This window comes from Gorilla gorilla, chromosome 8, assembly GCF_029281585.2.
Source record: "Gorilla gorilla gorilla isolate KB3781 chromosome 8, NHGRI_mGorGor1-v2.1_pri, whole genome shotgun sequence".
Taxonomy (NCBI): Eukaryota; Metazoa; Chordata; class Mammalia; order Primates; family Hominidae; genus Gorilla; species Gorilla gorilla.
This window is the reverse complement of record NC_073232.2, coordinates 41,035,542-41,060,893: the sequence shown is the minus strand read 5'-3', so window position 1 is coordinate 41,060,893 and position 25,352 is coordinate 41,035,542. Positions and strand designations below refer to the sequence as shown.

Below are 25,352 nucleotides of genomic sequence, written 5' to 3'. Positions count from 1 at the left end.
CTCCTGTAGTCCCAGCTACTTGGGAGGCTGAGGCAGGAGAATGGCTTGAACCTGGGAGGCGGAGCTTGCAGTGAGCCGAGATCATGCCACTGCACTCCAGCCTGGGCGGCAGAGCAAGACTCTTATCTCAAAATAAATAAATAAATAATAAAATAAAATAAATAATAAAAGATGCTATGGAGAGAATACATGTGTTAGGAAAGAAGGTAGTATTTAATAATAATTGTACTAAGTAGTTATAGTACAGATACAAAAAATTTATTCTCAAGATCATAATCCTGAACATCAGTTCCTGCTGTAATAGGCAGTAACATACAGGTCAGAGACTCCAGTCAAGATTTCATAAAATATATTAAAGTTATCCAGTAGATCTCCACGTTGATTCCTGACATCACTCTCAAGTCCCCTAATACACACATCACACTCTCAAACTTACAAATTTGGTTTGCCAAAATGTCCAGTGGGAAGGGTTTAATTCAGCAGATAATAGAACCTTGCCCTGTCCTACCTAGGATCTTTGCTGCAATTCCTTCGTTTATAGGTGTGAGTGGGGTAAAAAGTAGCTCATCCATAAAGGAGGCAGTGAAAATCTCTAGTGAAGAGCACTGAGCCTGGGACATAACCTGTTTCATTTTCCACAGCTTCTTTACCTCAAGCCACAGAATTGTTCTTAGCTCTTTAACTTTTGTCAGCACCCACATCAAATCAACAAACTTGTTTATTTTTCTTCTTCCCTTACTATCTATCACCCAGAATAGTGGTTCTCAAACTTGAGCGTGCATCAGAATCATCTGAACACTTGTTAAAAGATCTGTTGCTGGACCCTCTCCCAGGGCTTCTGATTTAGTAGGTCCGTGATGGGGCTTAAGTGATACTGATGCAGCTGGTTCAGTGAACATGCTTTGAGAACCATTTCTGGAAAGAATTTTGCAGTAGATTCCCATTTGATCTCTCTGCAAGCAGTCTCTTTCCTAGTAAGTTCATATTCCACACTTCTGCCAGGGTTAGCTGCCCAAAAGCAATGTAATACACCTCCCCTGTATCAGAGTTTGGTTGGCTCTCTATTTATTATAGTATAAAATCCAAATCAGGCTGGGTGTGGTGGCTCACACCTGTAATCCCAGCAATTTGGGAAGCTGAGGTGGGTGGATTGCTTGAACTCAGGAGTTTGTTACCAGCCTGGGAAACATGGGGAAACCCCATCTCTACCAAGAATACAAAAAATTAGCCAGGCATGGTGGCACACACCTGTGGTCTGAGCTACTCAGGAGGCTGAGGTGGGAGGATTGCTTGAGCCTGGAAGGCAGAGGTTGTAGTGAGCTGAGATCACACCACTATTCTCCAACCTGGGTGATAGAATGAGACCCCGTCTCAAAAAAAGTCCATATCACATCATACAAGATCCTTGACGATATGTCCCCATTTTGTCTTTCCCGCTGTGTCCCCAACTCAGCTGACCTTTGACTATATTGCAAAATAAGCTTTGTCCTGTCAACAGCATGGCTTTTTTTTTTCTGCTTATAATGTCTATCTCTGCAAAATGTTATTCATTCAACACCCAGCTCATGTCACCTTCTCCAAGATGCATTTCTAAATGTCCCCCAATTGAGGTGTTATGTTATTTTTAAAGTGCATACGTGGCTTTCTCTCCTAAAGCTATAAAACCCTCAAGGACAAACACTGTGTTTTATCCATCTTTGACTCCTTTGGTGCACCCAAAGCCCAGTACCTAGACATTCAATAGCTGTTGGTTGATGGAATGAATCCAGGTACTTCTGACAGATTCCAGATTTTTACTTTCTTTTGTTTCTTATAATAAAAATGTAGTATAGAAGCAGTCATGGCATGAGTCTAGTAAACTGAGGATTCAGATTAGTCAAAGTTATAATTTATCTTATTCCCTTTCCTAAAGCAGCTAGAGATAATGAAAATAAAACCTTTAAAAAGAATGTAACACCTTTAAGTTGACTGCCTCGTGTACACTGTGGCAGCATATATCTGGTAATCATTGGTATAGGAGGTAAGTTTAACAGGCCAGTTTAAGACAGCATATAAACCATCACTAAAGGACAGATAGCTAAGAAAGATGGAAAGTAAACAAATAATTGAAAAACCAGGTTGACCCAGAAATGACTAAGAACAAAGTTTGTGCAGGGAGACAGGGAGAATTGAGTCCAGTACTGTTAGTTGCTGTAAAATATATCAGGTTTGCTTTAATTACATGGTAATGCTTCTAAGAACAAAGGTAATTACATGATAACTTATGTTACTACTCCCATATTATCTCTAAATAACTATGTAATTAGCTTGTCACTACTATACAGTGTGAAGTTTGATATTACTCATGGATAAAGAACATTGGTAACTTAAGTGAGTGAGCAAGGGTGGGGTGAGGGATGGAGGCAGCAGGGAAATCATAGAATTATTACAATCAGGAATGCAAATGGTTAATTAGATCATTGCACCCAGTCCTTAAGGATCTGAGCCAGAGCCATGGAGAATACCAAACGAGTCTGAGGTAAATTCTCCATGGCTTGTCACAGTGTCTTCTGAAGACCATAAACATACAACAAAGTAAGTTGACAAAGCACTGCAACAGATCAATGAGTTTGGGATATAATGCATGTAATTTTAAACAGTTCCTTTTATTTGGGGAGGTTTTTCTTTTAAGTAAATATTAAGAATTTTTTTAATTGAAAAATATTTCACTCATCTCATTTTCCAACATCCTGAGGTTATATGTGTGGCCTATGGGGTGAGGATGTGTAGCACCGGGAACTCTCATTTATTGCTGGTAAAAAATGCAAAATGGTAAACAACCACTTTGGAAGACAATTTGGCAATCTCTTACAAAACTAAACATACTCTTACCATATGATCTAGCAATCAGGCTCCTTCATTGCCCAAATGATTTAAAAACTTACGTCTTCACAAAAACCTGCATGCATATGTTTATAGCAGTTTTATTCATAATTGACAAAACTTGGAAGTAGCTACATATCTTTCACTAGGTGAATGGATAAACATTATCGATACAATAAAATATGATTCAGCCAACAAAAAGTAATGAGCTATCAGCTGGGCATGGTGGCTCACACCTGTAATCCCAGCACTTTGAGAGGCAAAGGCGGGCAGATCACTTGAGGCCAGGAGTTCAAGACCAGCTTGGCCAACATGGTGAAACCCTGTCTCTACTAAAAATACAAAAATTAGCTGGGCATGGTGGCAGGCGCCTATAATCCCAGCTACTTGGGAGGCTGAGGCAGGAGAATTGCTTAAACCCAGGAGGAGAAGGTTGCAGTGAGCTGAGATCGTTCCATTGCACTCCAGCCTGGGCAACAAGAGCAAAACTCCATCTCAAAAATAAAAAAAAGAAAGAAAGAAATGAGCTATTAAGCCAAGAAAAGACATGAGGGAACCTTAAATGCATGTTGCTAAATGAAAGAAGGCAGTCTTAAAGGCTACATACTGTGTGATTCTAACTACAGTCATGCACCACATAACATTTTGGTCATTGACAGACCACATATATGGCAGTGGTCTCGTAAGATTATAAAACCTTATTTTTACTGTACCTTTTCTATGTTTAGATATGTATAGATACATAGGTACTTAACATTTTGTTACAATTACCTAAAATTCAGTAGAGTAACAGGCTATACAGGATTGTAGCCTGGGAACAATAGGCTATACCATCTAGGTTTCTGTAAGTACACTCTGATGTTTTCACAATGACACAATCACCTAGTGGTCCATTTCTCAGAATATATCCCCGTTGTTAAGCAACTCAAGACTGTATATCACATGCTGGAAAAGGCAAAACTATGGAGACTGTAAAAAAGTCAGTAGCTACCATGGGCTGGAGCTGTGGCGCAAGGAGAGAGGGATGAATAGGTAGAGAGCACTGAGGATTTTTAGAGCAGCAAAACTGTTTTGTGTGATACTTTAATGGTGTATATTATATTTGTCAAATCCCACAGAATATACAACACAAAGTGTAAGCCCTAATGTAAACTACAGACATTATTTAATGATAATATGTCAATAATGGCTCATCGATTGTAACAAATATACCCACTAACTAATGTAACAGATTAATCATAGGTGGAACTGGGGAGTAAGGGGATGAGGGAAGATTTGGGAACTCTCTGTATTTTCTGCTTCATTGTTTTGTAAACCTAAAACTGCCCAAAAATATAAAGTCTACTAATTTTTTTAAACCCAAGTGGGAAAACATTTCTTCCATCCATCTTATTCTACTGACATCTTGGGTGTGTATGATGGTCTGTGTTTCCCAGTGCCATCAATTTCACTGCCTTAAGGTGCTATGGCTTAGACTTGTGTCCTGTGGCCAGTGACCTCACAGTTTTTACCAAAATACTTGTTTTCATTGCTATCACGTGATAGCTACTCTAAGTATGATTATCCTTCTTAATTCTGTTAGGAATCCCCCCGGCATTCCCTGTGAGGGAAGTATTAGTCCTTGAATTTCCGTTTCAAAAGATGCGTACTGATTTACTTGGTATACAGCTTCTGTAAGAGGAAGTTTCATTTGGGAAAGAAAGGTTGTGCTAAGGTTCCGTCAGAAACTTTCTAAATTGCCTTCTCTAAAATTGCCTGTGTTTCCCTAAGCCTAAGAGTAAAATACAGGAAATAGTGATGATTTTTATGTGCTTGAGGAATCTTCTAAGAAGAGTGACCAATTTCATTCTGCTTATACTGATACTTGTACTGATTTACCTTGTGGAAAACTCATCCAGTGGCTACAGTTACTAACTCACTCCAAAGGCATGAGTGGGAAACTATTAAAATAAAACATCACTTAGCTGAAACTCTTGAATGGTTGCTCTTAATAACCATTTTTCTGAATAGTTTAAAGTTCCCATGTTTTTTTAAAAGGTTTATTGACTTAGATCTGATTTGAAAAGTATAATGTAGCTTATTATAGAATATTTAAAACATAAGAAAAACAAACAGGAAAAAAGTCATCCCAACTCTAGAAACTTAACTTTTTTCAAACACTTTTTTTTTTTTTTTTTTTTTTTTTTTACTATTTTGACTAAACATGTTTCTAAATGTACTGCTTGGATCTGACTAAAGACTAAAAATGGAAGGAAACCCAAGTAGAAATTATAAAGTCAGGATCAGGCCAGTGTGGTAGCTCATGCCTGTAATCCGAAAACCTTGGGAGGCTGAGGTGGGAGGATCACTTGAGGCCAGAAGTTGGAGACCAGCCTGGGCAACCTAGTGAGGCCCCATCTCTACCCAAAAAAAAAAAAAAAAAAAGAAACTTATTTATTGAATTTCCTCTCTTTAAAGGTATCATATGCAAAACAGAAGGTTTGGGGGTTTTGGGGTTTTTTGTTTGTTTGTTTTTTGAGACAGGGTCTCCCTCTGTAGTCCAGGCTAGAGTACAGTGGCACAATCATAGCTCACTGCAGCCTCAAACTCCTGGGCTCAAGCAGTCCCCACTACCTTAGCCTCCCGAGTAGCTAGGACTAAAGGTTTACACCACCATGCCCAGCTAATTTTTCTATTTTTTGTAGATACAGGGTCTTGCTGTGTTGCCAGGGTTGGTCTCAAACTCCTGGGCTCAAGCAATTCTCCTGCCTCAACCTCACAAAATGCTGGGATTACAGGCATGAGCTGCTGTGCCCAGCCAGAAATTTTCATTTTAGCACAGTTTAATCTTTCGCTTTCTGGTTTCTGCTTTTTTTGTGTCTTATTTAAGAAATGTTTTCTACCTCTAGGACATAAAGATATTTTTTATTTTCTTCTAAAAGTCTTACTATTTTTCCATTTACATTTAACTCATTGATAGACCTGGAATTCTTTTTTTTTTTAAATATAGAGTGAGGTAATGTTATTTTTCCAAATTGAAAACTAGTTGCCTAAACACTACTTTTCTAAGAAGCCATCTTTTTCCCATGAATTTGCAATGGCAACTCTGTTGTAGCTCAAGTTTCCACCTTTTCCCTATTTATTTATAGCTATGCCAACAAACACCACATTTATTATTATAGATTTTTAGAAGTGCTTAATCTGGTAAGGCTAGTCTCTCCTATCATTTTTACTTCAGTAAGTGTATATGCCTGTTCTTGATCCTTTGCTTTTTCATATAAATTTTAGAATCAACTTCTCAGGTTCCCAAAAACATTGTTGAGACTGTGATTGAATTTGTATTGAATGTTATCTTCTTCTCCAATAACCCAGCATATCTCTCCATTTAGGTCCTTTGTAATATCTTTCCATAAAGTTCTATAGTTTTCTTTATTAGAGGCTGGCATAACTTGCATCGCTTTTGTATTTTTACCAAATTACATTTTTAAAACTGTTGCTCTCGTATATATATGTGTGTGTGTGTGTATATGTGTGTATGTGTGTATATATGTATATATATGTATGTATATTCTATATACAAAGCTGCTCTCAATGAAAATATTGACAAATTTATTTCTTTTACAATTCCTGTGTATGTGTGTGGGGTGTGTGTGTGTGTGTGTGTGTGTGTGTGTGTGTGTGTCAAGATCTCGCAGTGTTGCCCAGGATAGAATGAGTACAGTGGCATGTTCACAGCTCACTGCAGCCTCGACCTACTGGGCTCAAGCAATCCTCCCACCTCAGCCTCCCAAGTAGCTGGAACTACAGTCATGTGCCACCATGCCCAGATAATTTCTGTATTTTTTGTAGAGCCGAGGTTTCAATTTCTTACCCAGGCTGGTCTTGAACTCTTGGGCTCAAGCGACCTGCCCACCTTAGCCTCCCAAAGTGCTGGAATTACAGGCACAAACTACTGCACCCAGCCTCCCTTTACAATTCTTAAATTTTTTTTAGTCTTGTTACTTTTGTTAGGGCTTCCCCACTATGTTAAATAGTATTGATTTTTTATTTTATTTTATTTTTTGATACAGAGTCTTACTCTGTCACCCAGGCTGGAATACAGTGGCACAATCTCAGCTCAACACAACCTCCACCTCCTGGATTCAAGCAATTCTCATCCCTCAGCCAACCGAATAGCTAGGATTACAGGCACACACCACCACACCTGGCTAATTTTTGTATTTTTAGTAGAGATGGGGTTTCACCATGTTGGCCAGGCTGGTCTCGAACTCCTGACCTCAAGTGATCCACCAGCCTTGGCCTCCCAAAGTGCTGGGATTACAGGTGCAAGCCATTATGCCTGGCCTGATTATTATTATTTTATTTTTATTTTTTATTTATTTATTTATTTATTCATTTTTTGAAACGAAATCGTTCTGTCGCCCAGGCTGGAGTTCAGTGGCTCGATCTCGGCTCACTGCAAGCTCCACCTCCCGAGTTCATACCATTCTCCTGCCTCAGCCTTCTGAGTAGCTGGGACTGCAGGCACCCGCCACCACGCCCAGCTAGTTTTTTTTTTTTTGTATTTTTAGTAGAGACGGGTTTTCACCGTGTTAGCCAGGATGGTCTTGATCTCCTGACCTTGTGATCTGCCTGCCTCGGCCTCCCAAAGCACTGGGATTACAGGCATGAGTCACCACGCCCAGCCCTGATTATTATTTTTAATAGGACTGTGTATGTTTTCTATTTATTCATAATTTTACTGTTTCCCTTTTCCCACATTTTCTGCAGTTATTGGGTATGACTTTTATAATCAGAAAAACAATATTTTCACTTGCTTTCTTAAAAATAAATAATCTCTTAGTGAAGGCCTGAGGGGTCCTTATAGGTGTAATATGGATGGCCATGGAGCTGCTATGGCTTCAGGCTTTATATATATGAGGTATTGCTATCTATTCACAGTATTCTCTGACCTTTAAATTTATGTGGCTTAAAATCTATTTTCAATGCATAAACATGTGTATATTTTTCCAGGTGAACAATGTACTACCTAGATGTATAATAATTTAAATTTAGTGTAAAATGAGATTTTTTAGAACAAATTATATATTTCCAAAAACTTTAAAATGTTTAAACTCTACATAGGCATATGGTGGTCTACTATATATAAAAGGTTTCTGGGAACTATTTAAGAAGATAAAAATAGAGCCACTGACATGTATTTGTACTGTATCTTTGGGAAAACAATTTCAGCGTAATATATACTTGTAAAAAGTGAATTAGTAAAACTATATTCTGGCCGGGCACAGTGGCTCACACCTGTAATCCCAGCACTTTGGGAGGCTGAAGTAGAAGGATTGCTTGAGCCCAGGGGTTCAGACCAGGCTGGGCCACATGGTGAGACTCCATTTCTACAAAAAATAGAAAAGTTAGTCAGGCATAGTGGCACACACCTGTAGTTCTAGCTACTCAGGAGGCTGAAGTGGGAGGATTGCTTGAGCCCAGGAGTACAAACAAAAACAAAAAAAACTTTATTCCTCCAAGTTTAAAAAGTGCAGCTTGCTTACTTGTTGACAAGCTGCTGAATATAGAATGAACAGTAATAGAGTCTACTGGGTTTTAAGTTCCAGCTACCATGAAAAACTATTAAGGAACTATAAATAGAAAAGAAAAAATGGACTCATAAAGACTTTGTTCATTTCCTTCTAAAATATCCCTAGCTCTTATTAAGTGTCTCCATTAAGGCTTCCATACCCACTGACAATATTACTCGATTCTCTGTAAATGACACTAAGAAAATTCTAGTTGCTATAGCTCTTCTATAGTAACTACATGGAATAGACAGCTTAAGTTAGGAAATTACATTGCCTTTTGAGCACACCAGCAATCCTACCTCTGTGTGCTTTGAGGAAACTAGTGTAGCACCTCCTCTTTTTGTACAACTTTAACATATGTTTCAGGTCTCATGTCAAATACTAGATACAATTTGTCAATTTATTGATCGCACTTTGTAACATCAGTAAAAGTCTAAATAAAATCAACCAGAAGATAATAGGCTGCACCAATTGTTAATGAACAGAGGTTTATTTGGAAAGATTGTTCCAAGATTCAGAGCCAGCTAACAATAGCTCTAGGAACCCAATTTATTGTCGATGAGAGATTCTCACCTTATGCCTCGTCAGCTAGAGGACCTAAAGTCTATAATGTCTCCTAAAGCTGGGAAAAGCCTGAGAGGCCCAGGTTGATACGCCTATGTGTAACAGGATAGAGAGAAGGAACCAAAGTAAAAAGGCAACAACAACTGCCTCAGCATATGAGTTCTTGATTTGGAAAAACCTGCATTGATGGTTCTTGTTCTCCGGTGTAATGCCTCCTATGCCTGCTCTCTTGGCTGTGTTGAAAAGCATACATACAGAGCTGTGCTCTTCGTTTTCAAGATGATGTACTGATAAGGACCACAAGCCAGTGGCACTGGGAAAAAGGGATCCTAAGAGACTTTTTCTTATTAAACATACATTCAAAGTCAGTTATTTAATATTTTGCTTTTTGGACTCTTGGTAAGCCCAAATCTTGTTCTAAAAAGAGCAGACTTTTTTGTTTTGTTTTGTTTTGTTTGAGATAGTGTCTCACTCTCTCTCCCATTCTGGAGTGCAGTGGAGCGATATGGCTCACTGCAGCCACAACCTCCCAGGCTTGGGTGATCCTCCCACCTCAGCCTCCTGAGTAAGTAGCTGAGACTACATGTGTGTACCACCACGCCTGGCTAAATTTTTGAATTTTTTTGTAGAGACGGAATTTTGCCATGTTGCCCAGGCTGGTCTCAAACTTCTGGGCTCAAATGATCTGGGTGCCTCAGCCTCCCTAAGTACTGGGATTACAGGCATGAGCCACCACTCCTGACTTGTTTTTGTTTTTTTGTTGTTGTTGTTGCCCAAACTAGAGTACAGTAGGCTCAATCACAGCTCACTGCAGCCTCAACCTCCCAGCTCAAGCAGTCCTTCCACCTCAGCCTCCCAAGTAGCTGGGATTGCAGGTGCATGCCACCACACCCAGCTAATTTTTTTTTTTTTTTTTTTTTTTTTTATGTAGAGACGAGTCTCCCTGTGTTGCCCAGGCTGGTTTCCTGGGCTCAAATGATTCTCCCATCTCAGCCTCCCAAAGTGCTCAGATTAGAGGTGAGGCATGAGCCACCCGACCTAGCCTTTTTTTTTTTTTTTTTTTTTTTTTTTTAATACCTGCAAACCACACTTATCTGCTATAGTGTTTACCAACCACACTCTGGGGCCTGAGGCTGTGTTTCAGTGAATGAAATATTAAAAAGTACTTTGTTTACTTGCTGACACAGTACAGTATTTGTATCTATTAATAGCATATTGTTATTGTTGGTTTTTTTTTCGAAAAACACTTTATTGGAATAATATACTTAAAATGCAGGGAACTTTTAAAAATAGAGTGAGGCCAGGCATGGTGGCTCACACCTATAATCCCAGCACTTTGGGAGGCCGAGGCAGGCGGATCACCTGCAGTCAGGAGTTCAAGACCAGCCTGGCCAACATGGTGAAACCCGTCTCTACTGAAAATACAAAAACTAGCTGGGTATAGTGGTGCATACCTGTAATCTCAGCTACTCAGGAGGCTGAAGCAGGAGAATCACTTGAACGCTGGAGGCAGAGGTTGCAGTGAGCCAAGATCACACCAGTAGTCCAGCCTGGGTGACAGAGGAGACTCTCAAAAACAATAATAATAATAATAAAATAGAGGGTGAAAGACCAAACATCCTATAGAAAAATAAGCAAAAGATAAAAATTAATTCACAGAGAGATTTGTTCTTTAAAGATATATAAAAAGATGTTCAGCTTCACTTAATAAGAGAAATCCAGATTAAAATTATACTGAAATATTTCTAACCCATCAGACTGGCAAAAATTGAAAAGCTGGACAGTGTACTATATTGGTGAAGTTGTGGGGAAACGGTCACTCTTACATTACTAGTAGAAATAGAAAATCCTTAAACCTCTATGAAGGAGAATCACTAATAAAACTATGTATGCATATAGTTACTCATTAACCGAGCAGTTCTACTTCTAGAATTTATCCAGAAGATACGCCCCTAACAACACAAAAATACATATGTAAAAGGTTATTCATTGTAGCATTGTTTATATTTCCAAAACATTGGAAACTATGTAAATGCCCACACATAGGAGATAGATTAAACTACAGTGTATTTATACATGGAGATACTATGTAGCTGGAAAAAAGAATGAAGAAAATCTCTACCAATTGATGTAGAATGATTACCAGGAGATTTTGGTCTCTGACTACAGGAGGAGTCTCGCTCTGTCGCCCAGGCTGGAGTGCAGTGGCATGATCTCGGCTCACTGCAACCTCTGCCTCCTGGGTTCAAGCGATTCTTCTGCCTCAGCCTCCCAAGTGGCTGGGATTACAGGCACCCGCCACCACGCCCGGCTAATTTTTGTATTTTCAGTAGAGACAGGATTTCACCACGTTGGCCAGGCAGGTCTCAAACTCCCGACCTCAGGTGATCCACCCGCCTCAGCCTCCCAAAGTGCTGGGATTACAGGCGTGAGCCATGGCACCCAGCCTCCAAGAGATACTTTTAAGTGGAAAAAAAGCAAAGTATAAGAGAGCATATATAGTGTATTACCTCCTTTTGTGTTAAAAAAAAAGAAAAGAAAAGAAAAAGGAAGAAAAGGAAGAAAATGTACATACATCTGCTTACCTTTACTAAAAGAATACAGGAAGATAAACCAGAAAACAGTGAAAGTGGTTGCTTAAAGGGATGGGGAGGAGGACATAGTAAAGAGAGTCACTCTTCTTTGAGCATATCTTTTATAGAATTTTTACTTTTAGAAACATGTTAATGTTCTACGTATTTTTTAAATATTAGATCAATAAGGATAGAATGTAAGAAATGGGACTAAAACTGAAAGCAAACTGAAAAACATGAACCCAACTATTTCCAATCTTTTCTTAAGTAAAATGAGCTCCCCAAAGGGGGTAAAAAAGAGAACCAATCTAAGTTACATGCTGAACACAGTATTTGACTACACCAGAGAACGGAAAATTAACCCTAAACTCTTTTTAGTAGATTTGGATTTTTTTTCTTTTAAAGTTAGGGATGAAGTGACTTGGAAACTATTTTAGATGTATTACAAAAGTGAGTAAACAAATAAATTTGTTGATATTTTTGGGAGCTAGGTTCTCACTATAGAAGAAGGAACATACAAATAATGGGATGAGGAAAGGCAAGAAAGAACCCTGTGGAGATGGACTAGAATTGGAAGTACTGGTGTCAGCTCAATTTCTAAAATAGGTCTCTGTACACATGTATACGTATACAGTTATGGATGTAAGTGTGTGTGTGTGCATGACTATGTATACATGCATACTTCCTAGCTCTGTTCATTAACATGGTCTAGAAGCAAAGAGCACACCTGCCACCCAGATCTTGGTCTCTAATACCATTCTATGCTAAAAAGAACCAGTTATCCTCAGATAAATGGCTGATTCCAGGGCATAGTAGAGCCCAGAACATTATGCCAGAACATAAAGAAGGGATCAAAAATAATGTGATGGCATATCCAAGGACACGGGAGCCACCAGCCTGAACGGCTCCCACTGGCAAAAACTGGAATATTTTAAGGACCAAATTAATTAAGGGCTGTAAGGGATTATAAACCATTGATTTAAAAAGAATTGTGGGCCAAGCATGGTGTCTCACACCTGTAATCCCAGCACTTTGGGAGGCTGAGGTGGGCGGATCACCTTAGGTCCGGAGTCTGAGACCAGCCCGTCCAACATGGTGAAACCCTATCTCTACTCAAAATACAAAAATTAGCCAGGCATGGTGGCTCATGTAGTCCCAGCTGCTACTTGGGAGACTGAGGCAGGAGAGTCACTTGAACCGGGGAGGTGGAGGTTGCAGTGAGCTGAGATCGTACCACTGCACTCCAGCCTCGGTGACAGAGCAAGACTCCACCACACAAATAAAATAAAAATAATTGTGCATTTTTATTGATAATAAATATATTTTAAAATAATAAATGGGAGAAGAGGTAGGCTCATGTTTATGGTAGAATGGTGAGGGCTGACTGGTAAATGTGAAAATCATTTCACAGCTGCAGTTGGAAAATCATCACAGTATGAGTTGCTTCAGTTAAAAATTATGAGTGGATACTCAATCTGGGAGGGGGTTGGGACTTTTGATAAAGAACAGAATATTTATGTGATTTTTTTTTTTTTTTTGAGATGGAGTCTCTGTCGCCTCGGCTGGAGTGCGGTGGCGTGATCTTGGCTCACTGCAACCTCTGCCTCCCGGATTCAAGCGATTCTCCTGCCTCAGTTTCCCAAGTAGCTGGGACTACAGGCACCTGCCACCATGCCCAGCTAATTTTTGTATTTTTAGTAGAGACAGGGTTTCATCATATTGACCAGGCTGGTCTCGAACTCCTGACCTTGTGATCCGCCCCCCTCGGCCTCCCAAAGTGCTGGGGTTACAGGCAGGAGCCACCATGGCCAGCCTAATATGATTAGATGATTTGTTCAGTCTGTCTGTCTTCCTTCCTTCCTTCCTTCTTTCCTTCCTTCCTTCCTTCCTTCCTTCCTTCCTTCCTTCCTTCCTTCCTTCCTTTCTCTCTCTCTCTCTGGTCTCTTTCTTTCTTTTTTCTTTTTTTTTGAGATGGAGTTTTACTCTTGTTGCCTAGGCTGGAGTGCAGTGACATGATCTCGGCTCACTGTGACCTCTGCCTCCTGAGTTCAAGCAATTCTCCTGCCTCAGCCTCCCAAGTAGCTGGGATTACAAGCAAGTGCCATAACACCTGGCAAATTTTTGTATTTTTAGTAGAGACGAGGTTTCACCATGTTGGCCAGGCTGGTCTCAAACTCCTGACCTCATGATCTGCCTGCCTCGGCCTCCCAAAGTGTTGGGATTACACGTGTGAGCCACCACGCCTGGCCTATGTGATCTTAAATTGTCTATTCACAAATTGCTTGTTAGATGCAAGGGAAAAAATAGGTACTATACAATGGAGAAGTAGGACAACACCTTGATCAGGCGATCAGAATTCCTATCACCAGTGCACAGCAGATGGACATGATGTCCTCTAAATGTGACACTTTGAGAAGGATCCATCATAATGTGTGTAGTAGTCTGCCTGGGAGTGCATAGTCTGAACTTAATCATGAGAAAATATTAGACAAATCCAAAATTAGAATCAGTCTATTAAAAATGGGAAAATAAATAAATAATGGGATAAGCGCGTCAGACACAGTGGCTCACACCTGTAATCCCAGCACTTTAGGAGGCTGAGGCGGGTGGATTGCTTGAGTCCAGGAGTTCGAGACCAGCCTGGGCAACATGACAAAACCCCATCTACTAAAAGTACAAAAAAATTAGCCACGCGTTGTGGTGTGCACCTGTGGTCCCAGCTACCCGGGAGGCAGAGGTAGGAGAATCACCTGAGCCTAGGGAGTTGAGGCTGCAGTGAGCCAAAAAAAATTATGCCACTGCACTCCAGCCTGGGCAATCAGAGTAAGACCCTGTGTCAAATAAATAACAAATAAATTAAAAATGAGGTAAGGTATGACTATATTCTTCAAAAATGTCCGTATCTCAAAAGTCAAAATCTGAGGAAATGTTCCAGATTTTTAAAAACTATAAAGATACCACAGTTAAATCCTGAACTAGACTCTGTTCCAGAGGAGAAAATTTCTGTAAAGGATATTATTGGGTAATTGACTAAATTGAAATATGGACAGTAGATTAGATAACAGTGTTACTGAAGTTGATGTTGATGTCCATACTGTAGCTATGTAAAAGAATATCCTTATTCTCAGAAAAGATACACTGAAGTTTTCAGAAGTAAAAAGACATGGTAAATGTAACTTCCTCTCAAATAGTTCAGGGAAATAAAATTGTATGCAGAGAAAGAGTACATGCAAATGGTGCAAAATGTTAACAATATTGTGCACCTGGGTAGATGATATGCAGATGCTTTTTGTACTATTTTTATTCCTGCAACTTTTTTCTGAATTTGGAATCCTTTTCGAATAAAATACATTTTAAGCAGGCTAATAATTAAAAATCTAAACTAAGATTATATTGGGAAACATTATGCTAAGTGAAATAAGCTAGACACAAAAAGACAAATATTGTATGATCTCACTTATATGAGGTACCTAGAATAGGCAAATTCATAGAGACAAAAAGTAGAGTAGCAGTTACCAGGGGCTAGAAGTAAAGAGGAGTGGGGAGTTATTGTTTAATGGGTACAGAGTTTCTTTTGGGGTGATGAAAAACTTCTAAAAACGCATAGAGGTAGTAGTTGCACATTGTGAATGTACTTAATGTCACTGAATTGTGCATTTAAAATTTGTTAAAATAGTAAATTTTATGTTATGTATATTTTTCAAAATAAAAAAGTATCTTGGGGATGTTTACTTCCATTATAAAAGGATTCCCTACAATTATTTAAATATAAGCTCCCTTTGTTTATTTAAACAATTTTATACAGCTTTCAAGATTCACATCAGATATTTTTTGAAGATTCCACTTATAACTGATTATGTAGTATCTGTATTTCATTTTAGTTGGTTTTTAAAAATAGATTATTGAAAAACTGACATTCACCTTGGGCAAAGGTCTTAGCTTTTTTCAGCATCCAGGTTCTCCACTTGTCAAAGCAAAAGATTCTTCAGAATACTTCATTCATCATCTAGTTCTCTTAGAAAAAGGATGCTGGTGGTTTTGCTTCACAAAAATATTTCATAAACATGAGCTTTTTCTTTTAATCACAATGATCATACCAGGCGGAATGAAGAAAACAGATGTTGCTTATAAGGCGTCTAATAGACATGTTTGCATTGTAAGCTGATCTGACTCTGAATTTGGCATCTGCTCCATTCACTGTGTGGACTGAGCATTTTCACCTCACAGTTTGGCAGAAAAGTTAATATTGACTTTTGACTGTTACCTGAAAACTCGGTGATAAAATACTCTTACTAAACCTCTTGAGAGAGTGATTTTACAGTCTCAGCAAATGTCTTTAAAATACATCATTCTATTAACCATTTTAATTTTATTCTTTGGTTGGGAATACTTATTTGTTTCATCTAATACAGAGCATTCCCCAAATCTGACTGGGAAAAGTCTGTGTGGTCAGAATGGTAGAAGAAGGAGGACATAAATCACTTATAATGTTCTCTACAGGTCATTATACCACAGCTTCTCAATTAACCTTCATCCCCCTCAGGCTGCCCAGGGCCTCAGGGAAGGCCCAGAAGCCTAGCTGCAGCACAGTTTCTCATTATTATCTGCTCTTCTGAGTATTTGAGTGTTAACTGCAGCAGCTCAGGTTTCCCCTAAGGGGAAGGTAGCCCAGATTCTTCTGCTCTTGACCTGTCTTATTTGCAATTATCCTTTTTTTCTTTTTTCACAGTTTTATTGTGGCATAATAGACATACAATAAACGGTACGAATCTAAAGTTTACAATTGTATAACTTTGGACATATGTGTACACCCATGAAACCATCACTATGGACATATCCACTGCTCCCATGGCCTTTTCTAATCATGCCTTCCTGCTCCTTCTCATCCCCTTTTGGGTTGTTTCCAGTTTTGGGCTATTACAAATAAAGCTGCTGTGAACATTCATTTACAAGTCTTTGTGTGGATATGTGCTTTCACCTACCTTGGGTAAATACCTAGAAATAGAATGGGTCATATGATATGTGCATGTTTAGTTTTTTAAGACTGACAGATGGTTTGGGAAAGTGGTCTTAGCATTTTACATTCCCACAATTAGTGTATGAGAGTTCCAGTTGATCACACCCTTGCCAACACTTGTTATAGTCAGTCTTTTCAGTTTTAGCCATTCTGTGAGTGTGCAGTGGTATCTAATTGTGATTTTAATTTGCATTTCTGTAATGAATAATGATATTGAACATTTTTTCATTTGCTTATTTGGCATCTATCTTCTTTGCTAAAATGTTAAATACTTTTGCCTACTTTGTGTTGAGTTGTTTCTTGTTATTGAGGTACCAAGTATTTAACTGTGACAAAGTTCAGATTATTTTTTCTTCTATAAAAGTTGTATTCTTAGCCAAGTGTGGTAACTTATACATGTAATCCCAGTGCTTTGGGAGGCCAAGGCGGGCAGATTACTTGATCCCAGGAGTTCAAGACCAACCTGAGCATCTGTATAAAGAAATGCAAGAATTAGCCAGGCATAGTGGCACATGCCTGTAGTCCCAGCTACTAGGAAAGCTGAGGTGGGAGAAGAGCTTCAGCCCAGAAGGTCGAGGCTGCAGTGAGCCATGAGTGTGCCACTGCACTCCAGCCTGGGTGATAGTGAGACACTGTCTCAAAAATAAATAAATAAATTTTTTAAAAAGATAAGTTTGTACTTTTTACATCTTACTAAGTGATCTTTAGCAAACCCAAGATCACTAAGATTTTCTTCTATGTTTTCTCCTCAAGAGTTTTAGGATTTTATTCCTTACATTTATGTCTGTGATTCATTTCAAGTGAATTTTTGTAGATAGTGTAAGGTAAAGGTTGAAATGCTTTTTTTTCACACAATTTGTTAAAGTGTCCTTTCTCGATGGGATTGTTTGGGCACCTGTGTCAAAAATCAGTTGGCTATACAGAAGTAGGTTTATTTCTGGACTCTGTTCAGTTCCATTGATCTATTTGTCTATATGCTAATACCATAGTGTCTTGGTTATTATCATTCTATAATAAATTTTGAAATCAGGTAGTATAAATCCTCTGGCTTTGTTCTTCTTTTTCAAAGCTGAGTTTTCGCTAACCTAGGTCCTTTAAATTTCCATATAAATTTTAGAAGCAGCTTGTCAGTTTCTATAAGAAAAATCTGCTAGAATTTTTATTAGTATTCCAATGAATTAATAGAAAAATTCCTGCAGAACTGATAATATTGAATCTTCTGACCTTTGAACACTTTATGTCTATTTATTTAGGCTTCTTTTATATTTCTCAGCATTGTTTTGTCATTTTCAATGTGCAGGCCCTACACAACTTCTGTCAGATTTATTCTAAGGTACTTCAAATATTTGAAGTATGTGAAGTACCTTAGAATAAATATGGATAAATATTCTTATATTAACTTTTTAATCAATTTTTGTTTTTGAGACAGGGTCCTACTCTGTTACCCAGGTTGGGGTGCAGTGATGTGATCATAGCTAACCACAGCCGCAACCTTCCAGGCTTAAGCAATCCTCTCACCTCAGCCTCCTGAGTAGCTAGGTCTACAGGCATGCACCAACATGCATGGCTAATTTTTGTATTTTTTGTAGAGACAGGATTTCGCCATGTTGCCCACGCTGGTCTCAAACTCCTGAGCTCAAGCAGTTCACCCATCTTGGCCTCTCAAAGTGCTGGGATTATAGGCGTGAGCCACGATGCCTGGCTTATTCTTAGTAACTTCTAATTGTTCATTGCTCGTATGTATAATTATATATACACATTACCAGTATAGATAATTTACTTTTGTATTTTTAGTAGAGACGGTGTTTCACCATGTTGATTTTGAGACCCTATCAACACATGCTTCCCTGGCTGGGTGTGGTGGCTCACGCCTGTAATCCCAGCACTTTGGGAGGCCAAGGCAGGTGGATCACTTGAGGTCAGGAGTTTGAGAACAGCCTGGCCAACATGGTGAAACCCCATCTCTACTGAAAATACAAAAATTAGCTGGGCGTGTTGGAAGGCACCTGTCATCCCAGCTACTCGGGAGCCTGAGGCAGAAGAATTGCTTGAACCTGGGAGGCAGAGATTGCAGTGGGCCAGGATCATGCCATTGCACTCCAGCCTGGGCAACAAGAGTGGAACTCCACCTCAAAAAAAAAAAAAAAAAAAAAAAAAAAAGGAAGACCAGATTGACTTGATGGCAAGTTGTTGTGTCTCAACTTCAGCTCTTTAGAATAAATATTAGGGGAAGCTCATGATGTTTGGGAAAAGATCTCCCGACCGGGCACAGTGGCTCAACACCTGTAATCCCAGGCCAAGGCAGGCAGATCACGAGGTCAGGAGTTTAAGACCAGCCTGGCCAGCATGGTGAAACCCCATCTCTACTGAAACTACAAGAATTAGCTGGGCATGGTGGTGCATGCCTGTAGTCCCAGCTACTCAGGATGCTGAGGCAGGAGAATTGCTTGAACCTGGGAGGCGGAGGTTGCAGTGGCCAAGATGATGCCACTGTACTCCAGCCTGCGTGACAGGGCAAGACTCCATCTCGGGGGAAAAAAAAAAAAAAGACCTCCCTAATGGTAACGCGCAAGACTTTCTCTTACTGTCAAGGCTGAAGAATGAGACAGGTGCTTAGATCATATATTGGTCTGACCCAATATGACATTTCTGCTGCTGTTATACAATACTCATGTTTTTTTTTTTGCCTGTGTTCTAGGTTTTCTGTCTCAACTGGTCTCTGACAAGCCTCTGACTGAATGTATCCGTGCTGGCCACTATGCAGCAAGCATCATAATTAGACGGACTGGCTGCACCTTTCCTGAGAAGCCAGACTTCCACTGATGGAAGAGCTGAAAACACAAGCCCAGGAGTGCAGACACTGCCCTAATTGCTTCCTGAGAATTCCCATATTAATAAAGAAGAAAATTATCTGCCATTTTTTCCTACTATAATAATGCTGAATCTTAATTTAGAGGGTACAAGGGTACGGTAATGCTTGTAGAATCTTTATTATCTCAACAATCTAAAAAATGATGTTTATTTCCATAGTTTGATAGTGCCACTTAAATGCCAATTAAACAAGAATATAACATTTCAATAGAAATTTTTATTTCATTTTCAATAACTTTGTAAATTCATGTGTATTTAGTACACTGATTTGTTTTTTTACATTTCTGCTTTGAATGCAGATGCAATTTAATATAATAGATTTTTTAATGAATTAATCTTAACATAGTAATCTTTAGCTTTTTATACAAATATATTTAATTTAGGAGTATATGTGCGTCTGTACACACACATACATAAATATACCACATATACACCTGATAGTCAAATAAGGTACAGAAATTTTATCTTGTCAATTATGCCAAATAATCTCTTTAATGTGCACTCAAACGTGTAATAAACTTTGGATAATTAAATAATGTGCCAAATTTAAGTTGTACCACAATATTCAAATCACAGTCTTATGGAACTCTGTAATTGGATACAAACAAAAACTTGTCATATAGGAATTTTTTTCTGTCTTTTCCCTGTGTACAGCAAACTGAGGAAGAAAGATCATTATTTAATACTGGGCCCTGAAATGACATCCAATTTGTTAACGGAATTATGAAGAACAGCAATATAATACAGTGAAGAATAACTTAGTATCAGAGACCAATAAATCACTTTTTTAAGGATGACAAAATGGTATAATTGGACTTCTGGAGTCAGACTTAGTTACCTTTATATGACCTTAGGTAAATCTTCGAACCTCAGTTTCCTTTTTGTAAAATGAGATAATAACCCTTACATGGAAGGTCATTGAGATGATTTGAGAGAGATTACCAAGTATAAGATATTTGTTATAATGCCTTGTAAATGCTTAATAAGTAGCTGCTGTTATTATCATTATGATTATTTTCTTTTTGAAGAAAAAAAGATAATGTTTGTAAAACTGAATTCAAATCATAGGAAAGGATTTGGCCAGGCGCTGTGGCTCATGCTTGTAATCCCAACACTTTGGGAGGCCAAGGTGGGAGGATCACTTGAGCCCAGGAGTTCAAGACCAGCCTGGGTAACAAAGTGAGGCCCCACCTCTACAAAAAAAATTTTAAATTATCCAGCCACAGGCTGGGCACAGTGGCTTACACCTGTAATTCCACCACTTTGGGATGAGGCAGGTATCACTAGAGGTCAAGGGTTCAAGACCAGCCTGGCCACCATGTTGGTGAAACTCCATCTCTATTAAAAATACAAAAATTAGCCAGGCATGGTGGTGGATGCCTGTAATTCCAGCTACTTGGGAGGCTGACACAGGAGAATTGCTTGAACCCAGGAGGCGGAGGTTGCAGTGAGCCAAGATCACACCACTGCACTCCACCCTGAGCAACAGAGTGAGACTCCATCTCAAAAAAAAAAAAAAATTACCTGTGGTGGTTTGCACTTGTAGGCTCAGCTACTCGGGAGGCTGAGTTGGGAGGATCACTTGAGCCCAGGAGTCTGAGGCTACAGTGAGCCATGATCACACCCGTGTACTCCAGCCTGGGCAACAGAGCAAGACCTTGTCTCAAATAAATAAAGTCAAAAACTTGTATGTTGAACTATAGAAAGTTGAGGACTATCTGTAGTGCAATTAATTTAAATATAAAGTAATTTGATATTTTACAGTGGTGCCAAAGTGATCCAATGGGGAAAGGAAAATCTTTTCAACAGATGATGCTATAAAAACTTGATATTCATAAGGAAAAAAAATGAATCTTTGACCCTGACCTCATACCATACAAAAAATTAGAGATAAAACATGGTCACAACATAACAGCTAAAACTATTAGACTTAAAGAAGAAAACAGGGGAATATTTTCACAAGTTGGGGTAAGCAAAAGTTCTTGGAAAGAACCATGAGAGCATGAGAGCACTAACCATATAACAAAAATATTGATAAATTAGATTTCAAAAAATTAGAACTTTATGTTCATCAAAATATACCATTAAGATACCCCATAGGCCAGGATACAATAATCACAACACATATATCTGAACTTATATGCAGAATGTATCTTAATACTCTTACAACTCAAAAATACAGATACTTTACAAAAGAAGATATATGAATCACTAATAAGTACATGATAAAGTATTCAACATTGTTATCATGGGAGCAATGAATTTTAAGACCTCATTGAGAATACTACTACACTAGAATGACTAAAATTAAAATGACAACACCAAATGTTGGAGAGGACATGGAGCAACATTGCCGATGGACTGAACAACCACTGAACATTGCTGATGTAAACTGAACAAACACTTTGGGAAAAGGCCCTCAAGTTTTTCATAAAAAAGTAAACATACACCTATTCGTTCATCCAGTTGTTTCACTTCTGGGTATTTACCCAACGGAAGTGAAAGTATATGTCCGCCAAAGGACTTGCGGCAGTTTTATTCATCATTGCCAAAAACTGGAAAGGGATAGTTGTCCATCAACAGGAGAGCAGATAAACTGATATATTCAAACAGTGGAATAATACTTAGCAAAAGATGACCGAGTGTGATGGCCCATGCCTGTAATCCCAGCAATTTGGGAGCCTGATGTGGGAGGATCGCTTGAGCCCAGGAGTTAAGACCAGCCTGGACAATATAGTGAGGACCCCATCTCTACAGAGAAAAAGCAAAATTATCTGGGCATGGTAATGCACACCTGTATTTGCTACCCAGGAGGCTGAGGTAGGAGAATTGCTTGAGCCCAGAAGGTCAAGACTGCAGTGAGCCATGATTGGGTCACTGCACTCTAACCTGGGTGACAGAGGGAGACCCTGTCCCAAAAAGAAAAAATAGCAAAAGGAAGAAATTAACTGCTGATAAAACAACATGAATCAGTTCAACAATAAAAAAAACCTTACTGAGTTAAACCAGATACAAAAGCATACAAACTGCGAGATTCTATGTATTTGAAAGTCTAGAACAAGCAAAACCAACCTACAGTGAAAAAGAGCAGTGGTTGCCTTTGTGGGGGAGGAGGAAAGTGGAAACTGACTAGAAAGGGTCGTGAGGGGACTTTCTGAACTGATGATGATATGCTGCGTCGTAATAGGATTACACAGTTACATGCATTTGTCAACGCTCCGGAAATAGCCCACTTAAGTTGTGATTTCATTATATTTAGGTTTTACGTCACACACACAAAAAGAATTATAGGCTGGCCATGGTGGCTCACACCTGTAACCCCAGAACTTTGGGAGGCCAAGGTGGGTGGATCACTTTAGCACAGGAGTTCGAGACCAGCTGGGCAACATGATGAAACGCCATCTCTACAAAAAAAAAAAAAAACACAAAAATTAGCTCGGCATGGTTGTGCATGCCTGTGATCCCAGATACTCAGGAGGCTGAGATGGGAGGATCACTTGATCCCCGGAGGTTAAGGATGCAGTGAGCCTTGATTGCACAATTGTATTCCAACCTGAGGGAAAGCCTGCCTCAAAAAAAAAAAAAGAATTATATGCAAATAATGAATTCTAGTTAAATAAAATACATACTGATAGAGATAAAGTGTACTGAGGTTTTCAACCTATGGTAAAGTGCATCAAGAAATAAGAAACACAAAGAGGGAGATGAGTAGATGAAAGATAAGGTAAATATAACAAAATTTTTTGAGACAGGGACTTACTCTGTTGCCCAGGCTGGAGTGCAGTGGCACCGTCTCGGCTCACTACACAACCTCCGCCTCCTGGGCTCAAGCAATTCTCATGCCTCAGCCACCCTAGTAGCTGGAATTATAGACATGTGTCACCACACCTGTCTAATTTTTGTATTTTTAGTAGAGATGGGGTTTTGCCATGCTGGCCAGGCTGGTCTCACTCCTGGCCTCAAGCGATCCTCCCACCTCAGCCTCCCAAAGTGCTGGGATTAAAGGTGAGAGCCACTGCACTCAGCCAATTTCCTATTTTTTAAAAGGCTGAATAGTATTCAATTGTGTATATAGATTACATTCTAAAAATTAATTTATCCATTGATGGGCACTTTGGTTGTTTCCATGTCTTGGCTATTGTGAATAATGCTGCTGGGAGCATGAGAGAACAGACATATCTGTGACATATTGATTCCAGTTCCTTTGGGTATATGCCCAAGAAGTGGGATCGTTGGATCATGTGGTAATTATATTTTTAGTTTTTTGAGGAACCTCCATGCTGTTTTCCAAAATGACTGTACTAATTTACAATATCACCAACAGTATGCAAGGCTTCCCTTTTCTCCACATCACCAGCATTTCTTATCTTTCATGTTTTTGATAATAGCCAGTCTAACAGGTGAGAGGTGATACCTCATTGTGGTTTTAATTTGCATTTCTCTGATGACTAGAGATCTTGAGCATTTTTTCACGTATTTGTTGGCCATTCATATGTTTTCTTTTGCAAAATGTCTATTCGTGTCTTTTTCACATTTTAAATAGGGTTATTTGTTTTCTTATTACTGAGTAGTTTGAGTTCCTTATATATTTTGAATATTAGCCCCTTACATGATGTATGATTTACAAACGTTTTCTCCCAATCCGAGGGGTGTATTTTCACTTTATTAATTCTTTACTATGCTGAAGCTTTTTAATTTGATGTAATCCTATTTTTCTACTTTTGTTTTCATTGCCTGTGCTTTTGGAGTCATATTCAGAAAACTGCTCTCCAGATCAATGTCATGAAGTTTTTCTCCTCTTTTCTTCTAGTAGTTTTATAGTTTCAGATGTTACATTTAACTCTTTACACTCTGTTGCCCAGGTTGAAGTGCAATAGTGCAATCACGGCTCACTGCAGCCCCAACCTCCCAAGCTCAAACAATCCTCCCACCTCAGCCTCCCAAGTATCTGAGACCACAAGCTTGCACTGCCACACCCAGCTAATTTACTTTTATTTTTTGTACAGATGGGGTATCCCTATGTTTCCCAGGCTGGTCCCAAACTCCTAGGCTCAAGTGATCCTCCCACCTCAACTCCCCAAAGTGCTGGCATTACACAGCACCTGGCAAAGTAGTTCATTGTATGAGGTGAGATAAGGAGCTATTTTCATTCTTCCATTTATGGATATCCACATAGGGAAGAATGGAAGTTTTCTCAGCACCATTTATTGAAAAGACTGTCCTTTCCCCATTGTGTGTTCTTGGCACCTTGTCATAAATCAATTGACCATAGATGTATGGATTTATTTCTGGAATCTCTGTCTTATTCTGTTGGTCAATATGTCTGTTTTTAATGCCAGTACCATACAGTTTGGTTACTATAGCTTTCTAATAGATTTTGAAATCCAGTAGTGTGATGCCTCCTCCTTTGTTCTTTTTAGTCAAGATTGCTGTGGTTATTCAGGTCTTAGGTGCTTCTATATAAATTTTAGGATTTTTTTTCCTCTTTCTGTGAAGAATAGTATTGGAGGCCAGGTGTAGTGATTCATGCCTGTAATCTCAGCACTTTGGGAAGCTGGGGCAGGCAGATTGCTTGAGCTCAGGAGTTTGAGACCAGCCTGGGCAACAAAGTAAGACCCCGTGTCTACAAAACATACAAAAATTAGCCAGATGTAGTGGCATGCACCTATAGTCCCAGGTACTCAGGAGGCAGAGGTGGGAGGATGGCTTGAGCTTGGGAGGCAGAAGTTGCAGTGAGCACTCCTGCCTGGGAAATAGAGCAACTCCCTGTCTCAAAAAAAAAAAAAAAAAAAAAAAAAAGAATGACACTGGAATTTTGATAGGGATTGCATCACTTTGGGTAGTATGGACATTTTTTAAATATTAATTATTCCAATGCATGAACAAAGGATATCTTTCCACTTATTTATGTCT

The 25,352-nt window shown here is 39.1% G+C and overlaps 1 protein-coding gene across 4 annotated transcripts in view; it reads left to right on the top strand.

Annotated features, from left to right (window-relative positions):
- Positions 1-19,975, top strand: part of ADK (adenosine kinase) — a 560,128-nt gene extending 540,153 nt beyond the window's left edge. For all 4 annotated transcript variants that reach the window (XM_004049615.4, XM_055353393.2, XM_004049614.4 and 1 more), the window contains one exon: positions 19,267-19,975. In XM_004049615.4, coding sequence (XP_004049663.2) covers positions 19,267-19,391 — 125 coding nt within the window. In that variant the 3' untranslated portion in view covers positions 19,392-19,975. The remainder of the gene's footprint in view (positions 1-19,266) is intronic.
- The last annotated feature ends 5,377 nt before the right edge of the window (positions 19,976-25,352 follow it).